The sequence below is a fragment of the Spermophilus citellus genome, assembly GCF_964194105.1.
Source record: "Spermophilus citellus genome assembly, chromosome: 6".
NCBI lineage: Eukaryota > Metazoa > Chordata > Mammalia > Rodentia > Sciuridae > Spermophilus > Spermophilus citellus.
In genome coordinates, this window is record NC_138187.1 from 101,080,893 (window position 1) to 101,094,631 (window position 13,739).

General features: G+C 56.1%; 1 protein-coding gene across 3 annotated transcripts in view; it reads right to left on the minus strand.

Moving 5' to 3' along the window:
- Positions 1-1,168: 1,168 nt before the first annotated feature.
- TRIM67 (tripartite motif containing 67) overlaps positions 1,169-13,739 on the minus strand; it is a 40,370-nt gene continuing 27,799 nt past the window's right edge. For 2 of the 3 annotated variants that reach the window (XM_081300492.1, XM_081300491.1), the window contains exons 6-10: positions 11,934-12,079; positions 9,685-9,823; positions 8,955-9,258; positions 6,880-7,042; positions 1,169-6,091 (exon numbers count right to left, since the gene is read on the minus strand). In XM_081300492.1, coding sequence (XP_081156618.1) covers positions 6,026-6,091; positions 6,880-7,042; positions 8,955-9,258; positions 9,685-9,823; positions 11,934-12,079 — 818 coding nt within the window. In that variant the 3' untranslated portion in view covers positions 1,169-6,025. The remainder of the gene's footprint in view (positions 6,092-6,879; positions 7,043-8,954; positions 9,259-9,684; positions 9,824-11,933; positions 12,080-13,739) is intronic. The other variant, XM_081300493.1, reaches the window with a different exon arrangement.

The window sequence follows — 13,739 nt, forward strand, 5'->3', positions numbered from 1 at the left end:
TGTCCTGGCTACCCCCATGGTGCTCACACTGCCCACTCTGCACCCAAGCCCAGAGGCCCCAGTCCTGCTCTGCACCCTTGTTCTGTGAGGTACTCCTTGACTAGCTGACTTCTCCCCCACTCCTGCACCCCACACTTGCTGTCCTCAAGCAAGAGCATGACCAGTTGCAAGTCAGTCGTGCCAGGTGTGGTGAACACAGTGTTCCTTCCCTCCAGGGCTCATGGCTAGTGTGTGAGTGACATGGACATATGCAGAAGAGTCATGAGCAGCCCTGGAAGAGACAGAGCTCAGCTTGGGTCTCAACAGGCCTTCTGTGTGGGGAGTCCCCTGGGTGTGGAGGACTATCTGTGTGCTGCTCCCACCTCTGCAGGGAGCTGTACTAGCAGTGAGCAGGACCCTGGGGCAAACAGGCCAGTGGGTGACTGGGACACTGGGAGTCACACACTGCCAGGCCATCTTGGCCCAGCATCTCAGGACACATGGGGAAGAACAGCCAGCCGGGAGCAGTGTGTGTCCAGAGGAGAGGACTACTCCCTTGACTGCCAGGAGCTGAGGGCAGACAGCCCTTCAGCTGTGAGTGCCTACAAGGATTGCCCCATCCCCTTCCCAGGTGACCACAGTCAGTGAATGGTGGTGGCTGGTGCAAAGCCCAGTCTTATCACTGCAGCCCAGAACTCCAGAGGGGAGCTGGCCGAGACCTTGGTGGGCTGGCTGTCTCCCTCAGTATGAACTGCCTCCTTTCCTGGACTGTTCATAACTCCAGCCTTGTTATCTTTGGCAAAAAATGAATTCCATGATCTCCTGGGCAACCTGCAAGTCACAGGCGACGAGAGTGCCTAGGCCTGCAAAGCAGAATCCCCTGACTTGCTCTGCCCTGCGGGAAGGCAGCATCCGCCTCAGCAGTGGTTACAGACCACATCTGTCTTCTAGTTGGCAGTGTCAAAAGAATTTATTTCAAATCTGCTTAAGACTGTGGTAAAACTCAAGTTTTCCAAAAGGTAATACAGAAATTCCAACCAACCCCCAAAGACCAGAAAACACAGTGTTTGCAATTCAAAAAATACAAACGCTTGTGGATACCAATACAAAAACTAGAAAAAATCACTTTTCTTGCCACTGCCCACCCTCCCTGTTTTCAGTGGAACGTGAACAGCCACAGGACCAAGAGCTGCCACCAGACACCAACCACTGGGGATAGAAAGTGATGTGGAGTGGGGGAGCAGAGTAGGGACAGAAAGTGATGTGGAGTTGGGGAGTAGGGAGTGGGGCAAGGACAGGCAGGGAATGGAAGTTCTGTCGACAGCCAAAACAAGGACACACAGCTTTTTGCTTCTTGTTAAATTCCTTTGCCAAAGTCAAACAAACACCTCTCATGCTCAACAGACAGCTCGGTGCGAAGGCAGCACCTCTACATCATGCATTGCGTGTCCGCTTCGCCTGCTCCTCCTCTCAGTGCTGAGCAAGCAGGGCTCGGGAGTCTATAGCCCACGGACGGGGTGCTGAAAGGCTGGCCTGTACTGGCCTCGTGTCCCCTTCCACAGCCGCCAGCGGCCCCTTTTCCACCCTGAAGTCTGTCTCTGGCCTCTCCTCAGGGCCTGTCTTGCTGCCACAAGTTCCTGGGCCTCCCCAGGACTAGATTAGCAGCTATGCCCTCCATGAGCTGTGCCCTTGAGAGAAGAATGTCGCATTCAGATGAGACTTACCTGGAATCAATATCATTCATAGGAAAATTGGGGACCTCCCTGTCCCCCACTTAGTCATATAGCTCAGGCCAATGCAGTTCCAGCCATCTGCAGGGGTCTGAAAGCAACCCGTGTCCAGTCAGCTCTTCTTCTAGCCCATGCAGCCGTGGCCCCAGTGCAGCTGCACTGCATCACACCATCCCATGGCCACAAAGCCACTCTATGCCGAGCACTGGAGACAGAGGAGATGCAATGGGTTGGCCCTGCTCACAGACCTTGCCACCGAGGAGGCAGAAAGCCAGGCTGTGGCCTTCCTGGCCTAAGGGGGCTTCCGCCTGCCTGCAGCACTAACCTGGAGATTGCTCATGGCCTTGAGCAGAGAACCACTAACAGTCTGGTCACAGGAAACTTGTCCTGCATGCCTCTTACCCTCCCCAGGCCAGGTAGCTGTGTGACCAGTACTCAACCCTGTCACAAGGAGGCGTGGGTGGAAGACACTGAAGTCGGAGAATGCTGGAAAATCACCACCCAGGTTTGGTCCGTCGAATGTGGGCCATTAGCCCAGGCTGCAGAGGTGAGACTGCACGTCCTTTAAAAGGTGCTCCTCCATTATCCTCAGCACAGCAGAGGAGGTAGGGTATCATGACCAGTCCCATTTTCAGGCGGGGATTCTGAGGTACGAAAGATAAGAGATTTGCCCCCACCCATGCCATAAACCAATATCAAAAGTCAGGTCAAGAGAAATGAGCATCTGAGGGCTGCAGTTGTGTCTGACCCATGCATCCTGCCCCAAGCCCACCAGTCTTTCTGCAGCCCATCAACCTAAAGCTGCCAGGAAGACCTGCTGAGGAAGACCATCAGCGACAACAGCTGCAGGCTCAACTGCAAAAGGAAAATCCTGAGATTTCCCAGGATCCACACAGACTCCAATATTTGTCTCCTGGTAACATCTATTAGATTTTTTTTTTAAAGCCACTGACCCATTAAGAAGTCCCTGTTGCTTCTGGTAACATGTGACCAAGGAAAAAGAAAGAGCTTTTCCTTCTAGACTTGAAGGTGGGGCTGATGAGCATCTAAAGTGAACAAAACAGAGACCTAGGTTGGCCACTGTCTGTGGCGCCCCACTCCCCACCACTCCCACTGAAGACCAAAGGAGAATCCCGGTCAGCAGCTTTGTGGTGTAGGCATTCTGTTTGACATGGAAGTGAGTACCACTCTGAATATCCAATAGCATAACCTAGTAGTCCTCAGCTGGAGGCGGCCCCCCAGGGACACTTGGCAGCATCTCTAGGTAGCTGTGGTTGTCAGCTACCTGGAGGTTGCTGCTGGCACCTAGTGGGAGACCCCAGGGGTGCAACCCTGCCCCAAAACATCCAGGGTGAGACACCCTGGCATCACCCCACAGCCTGGTGATGGTGATGGTGTTTGGCAGCCCCGAGCTGAGACCCCAGAGTCATTCACCACCCTCCCAACCTCTTGCTGCAGGCGGCTCTGGGACTGCAGCCCATGGGCGAGCCGCCCACCATCTTCACTGAAGCCTTCTGTGCAAGAGGTCAAGCCTTTACTTGCGATTAGAATTAAGGCTTCGTCACACATGTCCCCGTAGGAAGCACAACAGGTCCTGCACTCTGATCCTAGTCTGAGTGTCCTGATAGGACAGGGGCACCATGAGGGGGAGAGAGGGATGGCCTGCCCTTCTCTGGGGGAGCTCCACAGTGTTTCCCAGGCTCATTCTGGGAAGTATGACCCTCCCCTACTGGGGGGGGGGGTGTCACAGGGCACCTAAGGGTATTATTGCAACTACAAAGTACATATAAGGCTGGAAATGCAGCCGAACATATGGATACATAGTGCTTAGGGCAGGAAAGAAGGCTGGGATGGGAGAAAGGTGGCGTGGAATATGGCCTTCCATTGCCTTGAAGCAGGAGCCAGGATGCTCTGTAAGGTGAAGTGCTGATGGACGCCTGAAAGGCATACAGACTGCCTCATTCCATGTCATAGGCTGCTCCACAGATTGGCTTGCCCAGCCCAGCCTTCTCTTGATGCCATTTACATACAGGAATGTCACCGCATTGTAAGATAGTAGGGAATTCAATGGCAGAAGAGAATCCCACCACCTGTTCTTTCTTCCCAAATGCCAGGCCTTCCCACCTTGATGAATTGATAAGTTCCTTCTTCAGTGTTTTGATCCCTCAAAAAACAGTGTGGGCAGCCTCCCTTCTCTTCTGAGTCCATTCTAGTCCCTGTAAGGGGCTTTGTGCTGCAGGCAGGGTAGTGGCTGTGGGGCTGCCTGGCACCAGCTGTATTGCTCCTGGCAAGTAAGAAAGGGAGACGCCCCAGCCCCTCCCAACACTGGGAGCAGAGGTCCTGGCTGCTTTGATGATTTCAGAAAATGTCTTCTTAAAGATGCCACCTGGAGGGCTGGGGTATAGCTCAGTAGTAGAGCACTGGCCTCGCATGCTCCGCACCCTGGGTTTGATTCCCGGGGAGGAGAGGAGCGGGCCACCTGCAGGTGTGGGCATGCCATTCTGCATTTTCACATCTCCCCTGACCTGGCTGCAGGCCCCCCTGAGGTGTTAAACCCAGGAAGGCTGCGCTTCTCTGCGTTCTTTAGTCTTAGGCACCTGCCCCAAGCTCCACGCTGGGGCCACCAGGGCTATCTATGTCCACAGCCAACGCTGAAGGAAAGTGGAGGCTGGGAGGCAGCTGAGCAGCCTTGGACACAGAGCTCAGGACTTGTATGTTGCCTCAAGGCTCTGGATGGGGCTCTGGCCCAGGAGAAGCAGAGCCAGAAAGCACTCCAGGAAGAGGGAGAGGAGGCCAGACCCAGGCCTCCACAAAGGGTGGCTGCAAGCCACATGGAAGCTGGAACAGCACCAAGCAGCTCTTGAGGGCACCCCGCAGCTGGCCTCCGTGGCCAAATGACAGCACGGCAGGCCAGGCGGTCCTGCGGCCCATGAGCAAGAGCTTTGAGGTAGGACTGTTGGATCCGCATAGCCCAGCAGTGGGTACTCAGGAGGCAGGCGCAGGGTCTGAACACAAAGGCAGATGAGAAAGCACAGTTGGTGCCGGTGTATGGGCCAGTCTCATGAAAATCCGATCCAGCAAGTGGACAAGTCAATCTTCATGTCAAAATAAAATGCTTGACAAAATAGATTCTTTAAAAAGGAGAGAGTCAGGTGATCACCAGGTGGGGCTGGCAAGGGCAGGAGACAGGGAAGAAGTGGGGATAGGTACTGTGGGTACAGGGCCCTGGAGCACACCCTGGCTCATGGCTCACGAGGGAGGGGACAAGGTGCAGACTAAGCCTTCTGTTCTGGACTTCTTGGAGGCCCCTGTCACAGCAGAGCCATCTCTGCCTGCCATCGGGCCACTTCTGTTTTCCATTACACCTTAACGATGGCAGTGGGGTGGGTCTCAAAACAAAGGGTAGATGACCAGGCGGCCTTGCCAGGCCTCCAGCTTCTGTGCTTTCCAGTCCAAGTGGCCAGCTCAGAAGAGCCCCTTGGACACATTTCCAGTAACTTCTTGGGAAGCCAGTTCCAAAAAGAGCCACCACAGGGTGAAGACAGGTCAGTCATTAGAATTGCAGAGCCAAGAACTGAGTGAATGAAACCTCATAGCACTGCTCACGTCTGTGTGTGTGCACCATGTGTGTGCGTGCTGTGCGTGTGCGTGCCGTGCGTGCGGCATGTGTGGGGTGAGACAGAGCACAGCCAGTTGCTCAGGAGAGGCCGGGGGGTTCTTTCCAAAGTCCGCAGCAGTTCAGTGAGAGGCAGAAATCAAGCGTTAAGGATCAGTGTCCCTGTCAGTCAGTCCCAAATCAGGTCTGCAAAATTCTAGGACCAAATGCTAAAGAGCAACTTCTCTCAGAAGACATGTGCCCCTGCCAGTTCAGGACTCAGGCAGGAGCGGAGGCAGAGAGAGCCAGCACCCAGGCCTGGGCTGGCGCAGTAGCTCCCTGGCTCCTCTCAGGACACCAGTCTCAAAGCCAGCCTTCCTCTTTCCATTCAAAACCAAACAAATGTTGCAAACAGATGGCAGGAAACATACACATGAACCCTGAAGGCCTCCGTTCTTGGAAAGTCCTGGGTGGAGAATCTCTAACGCTGAGTAGATGAAGGTGAAGCCCTGCCCTGTCAACCACTGACGGTGGCAGCCACCATGTGGCCTGCAGACCAATCCCATCCCCTGAAGAAGGGGGCTCCAGATGTTCGTTCCCGGCTGGCTATGCCCAGGGCTTGCCTGTTGTGCCTGCTGAGCTATGTGAGCTTAGTGGGGACAGAGTGGCACTTGGTTTGCAGGTGTCTCAGCACAGTTGCTGGTCAGCCGGAGTTGCCAGGCTAGTTGCCTGACAGCTTTGGCCGCCCCAGGTTGGTTGGCACTTCCAGTCCTGTGTGCAAGGTGACCTAGAAAAGAAGGGGTTGCTGAGAGGCTGCCATGGACACAGGGTGCTGCCCCAGCACAGAGTCACAGGCTGCCCTCTGCTTGCTGGAGGGCGTCATGGGCGAAGCCCAGGGTGGCTCTGCCTGGGTGGCTTTACTCATTGGGCCACTTGACATGCTAGTTAAGGTTCTGGTTGGCTTAGGCCTCTTTCCTCACAGTAGGAGCCGTGCGGGTGGCTGACCACGCTTCCAGCATTGTTAGCAATGGTCACACTGCTGAGCAGGCGACTGGTTCTCATGGCTGGGCACTTGTGCCCACCGTCTTCCTGCTGCCCTCTTTCCTTCCCTGTCTCCTGGGGCTGTGCTGTCCCCCACTCCTGTAGACTAGCAGCCCGCCTTGCAGCACACCTCGAGGACCTTCTTAAACTGCTGTGGCCTCAACCTTGTGCAGGCTCAGCAGGCACAAGACAGATCTACCCCTGCCCAGCCAGATGACTCTGCTAGAGGCTAAGGATGGCAGCCAGTCCTCACGTCACAGTTCTCTCCCCCATGCCCATCCTCTGCTGCTCGTGGCACCTCTGTCCCAGGCCTCAACACCATCGGCACCTTCCCAGGCCCTGAGCCCAGCTCCTCCACACACTGCCACCACGGAGCCCTGCTCATTCCAAGTGAACACCTCACAGTGCATCCTGGCAGAGGATCGCCTCCAGGAGGCTCTAGTCCACTTGGCTCAAGTGTGTGGCAGTGGCTGGTGGATGAGCAGCAGGGAGCTGGCCCCCCAGCCATTCGGGGCCTGGAGAGGCATGAGGTACCTGAACATTGCGGTTGAGGCTGAGGGCTGGCATGAAGACTCCATCCACGTGGCTGAAGGCCGTGGGCCCCTGCTGCTGCCCATTGATGAAGAAGGTCAGGGTGTGCTTATTCAGGTCCAGCAGCACGCCCACTGTGGCCCCCTTACACACTCCGCCTTCCGTCCTGAGGAGAGAAGTCCCAGGAAGACCTATCGCCTGGCTGTCCCAGGGTGCTGTCAAGAGCTTGGAATGACAAGTGAACAGGGAGTCCCCACACAGGAAAGCAGGGAAGGATCCTGGACACACTGAGCGGCACAGAGTTACAGGAGAACCCAAGGCTGTGCGGCCAGGGACAACAGGACAGCCCCACCTCAAACTCAATACCTAGGGGCAGGGAGTGTTCATGCTGGTTTGGGAGCCTCCTCTGGCAGTACCCCATGAATTGGCCACACACCAGACTCTACCCTGAGGCAACAGCTCTCAACCCCTTCTTTCCAACAGATCTGAGACTTGTGCCCCAGGGAACTAAGGTTTCACCAGGAGGGTTCCATCTGAAACTGGAGGTGGGATGGGTACTGCCAAGGAAAATAATTCATTTGGTCCCACTTTCTCCCTAGCCCCATGAAGCTGCTGGCCCTGATGGATGTGCAGATGCCCAGCCTGCAGAAAGACCCCGCCCTCCAGCTGTCCTCCCCAGAACCACCCTAGGGACTCTTGAAGAGCAGGATGTGGCAGGGGCAGGCATTGAGTAGTGAATCAAGCCCTTTGGTCCTCATCCTGCAGTGGCAGGGACAACCAGGGACTATGTCAGCAGCCCTGTGCTTGACAGAGTTGATGGATTGCACTCCCAGCTGGAGATAAGCAGAGAGCACCCTCTGGGTGGGGAGGGATTTTAAGTGAGGAATGCTCCCAAGGTCCTGGCCAACCTCGCCCTGTCCCCCTGGGCTGAGGCTATCCCTCCCTTCAGCTATGGGCAGCTGGACAGCCACCTGAGCAATGAGAAGATCCGGGAAGACCTGGCTAATCAGGAGGGTGTTTCTCCAGAGCCAGGTTTCCTGGAGGGCTGGGCTCAGGGTCAGGGCCCTATCCCACACCCAGGAGGAGGGAACTACAACTGGGCTCTCGGTGCTCTTCTTAGGGACTCCCCAGTGCTGTGGTGAGGGCAGCAGGCCTCCTCTGGAAAGGTGCTTCCCTGCACCTGCTCCACACCCACGGTGTGGGGGTGGGGTGTACAGAGTGATTCCCCTGTGCTCTCTTCTGGCCCCCGTTTCTTAGAGATCCCACTGCTGAGGCACTCATGGGCTGGCAAGGGTAGCGAAAGACCAAGAAGGCTGTCCGCCCACTGGCAGGGGTGTGCCCACGCCACCCTGAGAAGGGGCTGGAATCCTCGGTTCAGTCCCTGTGGCTGGGCCAGTTTCTCTGAAATGGCAATGCTAACTACTTCATAGGGTTAAAGGAGGTTGTCACTCCCATAGGTGACTGTCTCTGGGTGCTGGTTTGGCTTAAGCAAGAAGCTATAGGGCTGGTGGGTTTGGACCTGGCCCCACTGTGGGCCAGGGATGGAGGGAGTGGGGACAGCACACAGAGGGACAGAGCTTCCCAAGGTTTGGAGCCAAGGACACTACCAGTGAAAAGGCAGTGGGCAGCAGGCAGTTCTGAGTGCCCTCAGACCAGTTCCCGGCCAGACCAGACCTGGCTTCCCTGAATTCAGCTGGGTCCTCCCAGGTGAAGAAGGTGCCCGGGGGGCTATTTGCAGGAGCTGGTGGGCCCAGAGCACGCTGGAGCTGGGGCCCAGTGAGTCAGCTCCCTGAGGCTCCTCATCCCTTGGGGTAGTAACAGTGTCCCACCAGCAATGGCAGTGATGTGTGCCCCCTCTGCAAAGCCCCACAGAACACAGGCTTGACTGGATGACTGTGCAGTGGAGTGAAATCAGAAAGAAAGCTACCCTGCAGCTGCCTGCTGGGCAGGTGTGGCTCCCATCACTGTCATCTGCTCTCATTGGGGCTGCAGGAAGTAGTCACTTCTCCCTGGTCCTTGTCAGACCACCAGGACCTGAAGACCCACCTGCATGTCTAGGGGGGCAGCGGGCCACGCACCTGTTGGTGTGGGAGTTGCAGTGCATGAACCAGCTGCGGTGGTTGTCCACATACATGGCCCAGGCCCTGTCGTCCTTGCCCAGCATCATGTCCTTGGCCACACTGGCCCTGGCCACCCCAAAGGCGGGGTCTGGGTGGTTGTCATAGCGATCCACATGCAGCTCCCAGTAGTGAGCTCCCTTGGAGAAGGCGGCTGTGCCCAGCACCACCCGGTCATCGTAGCTGCTGCAGGTGGCCGTCTGGTTGTCATTGGATAAAATGATGTCCCGGTGCCCAGAATTGGGGTCAAATGTGAACCAGGCCACTGGAAAGGAAGAAGGCAAGAGAAGCAGGGTAAGGCCATGGAATTTGCTGGCAGCCTCTAATGTGCTCAGAGACAGACTTACCAATCTCCCGCCACATCCTGCGGTCTCAGCATGGAAAACACACACCCACTTCCTGCCCTGTGTTCTCCAGGTACCTGTCCCTCAGCCTTGCCAAGAAACAGACAACCAGGCTTCCAGTCCCAACCTGGGACACCTCAGGGAGTCCTGGTTCCCAATACCTCCCAAACACTTCAGAGATGCTAGGAGTGAAAGAGGAAGTCCGCGGACACTCAGCTCATGGGGCCCAGGTCACAAGGCTCCGTCCTCTGCAGCCCACGGGTGGCACCCTCCTGCCCCCAAGCCCCAGGTCTTGAGGAGGCACACACAGCAGGAAAGAATGGCCCCTCCCCAGAGCCGGTGCTCACCATCGGACGTCTGCAGGACGACGGTTTTACTGTACGGCCCGAGGCCGGCAGTGCTGAAGGCCTTGACTCTGGCGTTGTAGGTGCTGTTGAAGTGCAGCCCATCAATGGTGCACAGGGTCTCCTTGCCCACATACACTTCCTGAGTGAGGAAGACACTCTTTAGGCCCTCGGGGCATTCGGAAAAGCCCTCAGCAGATGGTTCCTGCGCATGTGGGGCCACTAAAAGTGCTTTAGCCCCAACAGAAGTTACTCATTTTGTTTATTTGTGCAGCACTGGGATTGAACCCAGGGGTACTCTACCACTGAGCTGCACCCCAGCCCTTTTTATTTTTTATTTTGAGACAGGATCTTGCTAAGTTGCCCGGGATGGCCTCAAACTTGCGATCCTCCTGCCTCAGCCTCCTGAGTTGCTGGGATTGCAGATGTGGCCACCATACCCGGCCCCCAAAAGAAGTTCTTGAATAAGGGAAATTACAACTACTTGTGGCATGGTCCCAGGACTTTTCCAAACTGGGAGGAAACATCTTCCTCCTGGCCACTGTGCCTGCAGGCTATGAGGCATGTGGGGGTCCCAGGGAGGCGGGTCTGTAGGTCTTCAGCCAGCTAGGACACTATCCAAGGACGTCCTGTCTCTGCCGAGGTGACCCTTTCAAAAGACTCTGAAGCTCTAAGGGACTATGGCTCCCACATCCCCTCCTGCCCCAGAGGTTGGCACTTTCTGCTCCTGGGCCCCCGGGAGATGCTGTTTTCCAAGAGGATGAGACCCTCTGAGTCAGACCCAAGTGTCTTTCCTAGGGCGTACTTTCTTCCCCATTCACTTCCAAGTTATGCTGGTCCTATTTTCCCTGGCCGCACAGCCTCAGGTTCCCCTGTAACTCTGTGCTGCTCGGTGTGTCCAGATTCCTTCCCTGCTTTCCTGTGTGGGACTCCCTGTTCACTTGTCATTCCAAGCTCTTGACAGTTACCTCTGTGCCAGGCATTGCTAAGTGTCACACAACCTGGAAACATTGTTATTTTGTTTTTTACTCTGCACACAAGGAGACCTGGGGAAGGTTGGGAGCTGTCCCTGGATTGCAGCTAGTGCACTGAGGGGCCACCTTTCAAATGCAGGTCTGTCTCTGTTCAAAGCCACCCACCAGCTGCAGGGCCGCTCCTCCTGAGCCTGAGCCCTTGGGTCTGGCTTTCTCAGTGGTCATGACTCAAAGAAGAGGGATCACCTTTGAACTCTGTGGGCCTCCTCTTCATGTCCACAGCCTTTTCTCTGTTCCCATACCTGCTGTCTGATGGGGGAACACCACAGAGGGACCAAGGTGTGCACCCCCAATAGAACACCATTTCCAATTCACACCCCGCTAGCCCATGCCCACCCACACTCAGCGATTCTCAAGGAACTGCATGGTTAGTTCCCCAACTCTTACATGCTTGTATTTTTCAAACAAAAAATGAAATGACAGATACATAAATCCCTTTGAGAGACACTAAGGGAGCCCTGATCTTTGGCAAACTGCTCAGTGGGGGAGGTTCCCTGGGGAAGGACTGCAAGAAATCCAGTGGCTGTTGGTCCAGCGGGCAGGGACTGGCCAGGAGGCGATGGAGAAAGTCCAGGGCTATGCTCCCTGCACACATGTGCACCTGGACCTAGCCAAGTGGAAGCTCCAGGGACAGTCCTGCAGAGGTCTGACCTGGTGGGGTCAGGGGTGTCCTAGGGTTTCTGTCATGCAGGGAAGAAGATGCACTCAGTCTCACTAAGAGCCCTTACAGTCCCCAAGTCAGTCCACCAGGGGGCCATGAGTGCAGTATGTCATCCCAACCCAACAGCCATTTTTGATGTGTTTCTACACACCCAGCCCCTTGCCAGATATTTGAGGCCTAGCAAGAGCCTCCTCCTCTACAATGTGACCCCCTGAGACAAGCCTATCCCCTGAATGGCAATGACATGGTCGAGATGAGGCAAGAGGAAGCCTGCCCTGCAGGGGGCCTGAGTGTTGGGGGGGATGGGAGGGAGAAGCCTGCAGGCGGTGCTGTCCCCGGGCTCTGTCCCTCCCTCATGCCAGTGTCAGTCATCCCTGTGTCCTCTATGATAGAAGATGCTGCCGGTGGGGGCCAGAGCCATCCTGCAGCAGGGAAGCCCAGTCTCCCACAAGCCCAGCCACCAGCTCTCCATCCTGTGGCCCCTCCTCAAGGTGGCCTCAGTTGCCTACTCACAGCATCACATTAGGATTCCCCCCATGCCCAGCAGCAGGCCTCACCCGGAACTGCCCCCCGTCCCCGTCGTCCAGCTCCAGGATGTAGCCGTCCACAGGGCTGTGGGTGAAGGGCGGCGTCCTCCAAGCCAGGGTGACACTGTTGTTCCGAGTGCAGCACTTCTCCAGTTGCAGCAGAGGGACGGGTGGCACTGTGACGGGGCCACTGGGTTAGCGCAGCGCCCCTGTCCTCAGGCTCCAGCCCACCCCAGGAAACACCTGGGTTACCCCCAGGCCAAGGAGGGCTGGGGATAGGGAAGTGCAGGTCCTGTGTCATTCTTCATCCCACAGCATATCCTGATCTCAGAACTGGAGTCATGGCCTACCCCCAAGCCTGTCACCTGCCACCAAGAGCCGTGGCAGTGATGCTCAGGCCAGCCCGTGAGGAGCACTTGAGGTAGCTCAGTGGAGTCCACCTAGCACAGGCCTGGGCAAGCCCTTTTGGTAGGTCCCAGAACTAGGCAAGAGTCAGCCTTACACCAGGGCGGGGAAGAGGGACACTACTGTTTACCTTCAGTGTCCCCCAAGGCTCGTGTTTAAGGCTTGGTCCCCAGTGTTGTGCTGCTGGGAGATAGGGGAGCCCTTGGGAGGTGGGGCCAGGGGAGGTCCTCTCTTCACTGGGAACTGATGCCACCTTGGAGGGGACCCAGCCCCTTCCTCTGTCTCTCCTTTGCTTCCTGGCCATGGGCTCTCATGTCCTAGCTTCACTAAGCTAGGACCCCTCAACACATATCATGGGACCATCTGACTTAGGACTAAAACCTCCCAGGCTGTGAGCCAAGTGAACCTTTGCTCCAGGACAGTCACCTCAGGCATTGTGCTGTGATACAGCACTGACCACCACAGGTCAGGCTGAGTGCAGAGATGCCTGCAACCATCAGCCAGAAGCTTTCCAACCCTGGAGAGGGCCAGGGACAGAGGAGGAACTTGGACAATGGATGCCACTCCGTGGAATGAGGAACGCAAACCAGGTGTGCCCTGAGCTCTATTGAACTAAGAGGGGACAACGTAGGTTCTAGCTCTCTTTGGGCTCAAGAGATTTTAGAAATTGATAGAATCCACTCTGACATTTTCAAAAAGGAAAAATGACAAGATTGATATTTCAATTTGACTCCAAGAATGGGTCACTATTTTCCAGATGTTGGCTGAAGGTCCAGCTGGTTGAAATCCCGATTTCAGGTGTGCTTTCAGTGGCTTCGTGCACAGCCTGACGCCCGCCCATGGGTGAGCTGTAAGATCCCTCCCCATGCCCTCAGCGCAGTCGCTGTTCGCAGTGGCTCCCTGTTGCAGGAGCAGCATGAGGATACAGCCAAGCCTCCTCCCGTGGTGCGCCCACTTTGGGGTCTCTCCCTCGCTGCAGCGTTCCCACTCTGCCCGGCCCTTCTGCTCCTTGGCACTGCATCTCATTCACACTCAGGGCAGGTGGCTTGGGGCGGGTGGGATTTCTTGACCTCATGGAGGTGCAAATTGTGGGAGTGAGCCTGGGGTGTCGAGAGCCCCGCTTCTCCACACTCTGAAGATCAGGCCTGCCTGGGTTCTCAGATTCTGCAGGTGCCCTCGCTTCCTCTCCCAACACACCTGCAGGGCAGGACTCTTTCTGGCTGTCCCTTGCTGCCTTTGCGGCTGCCAAGTTGTACAAACTTTACCCAACCCTAACCGTGCACCTCCTTGGTTCCTGCCATCCTCTCCTGATCCCTCTGCTCTTTTTTTTAAATTTATTTTTTAGTTGTAGATGGACACAATATCTTTATTTATTTTTATGTGATGCTGAGGATGGAACCCGGTGCCTCACCTGTGTGAGGCGAGTGCTCT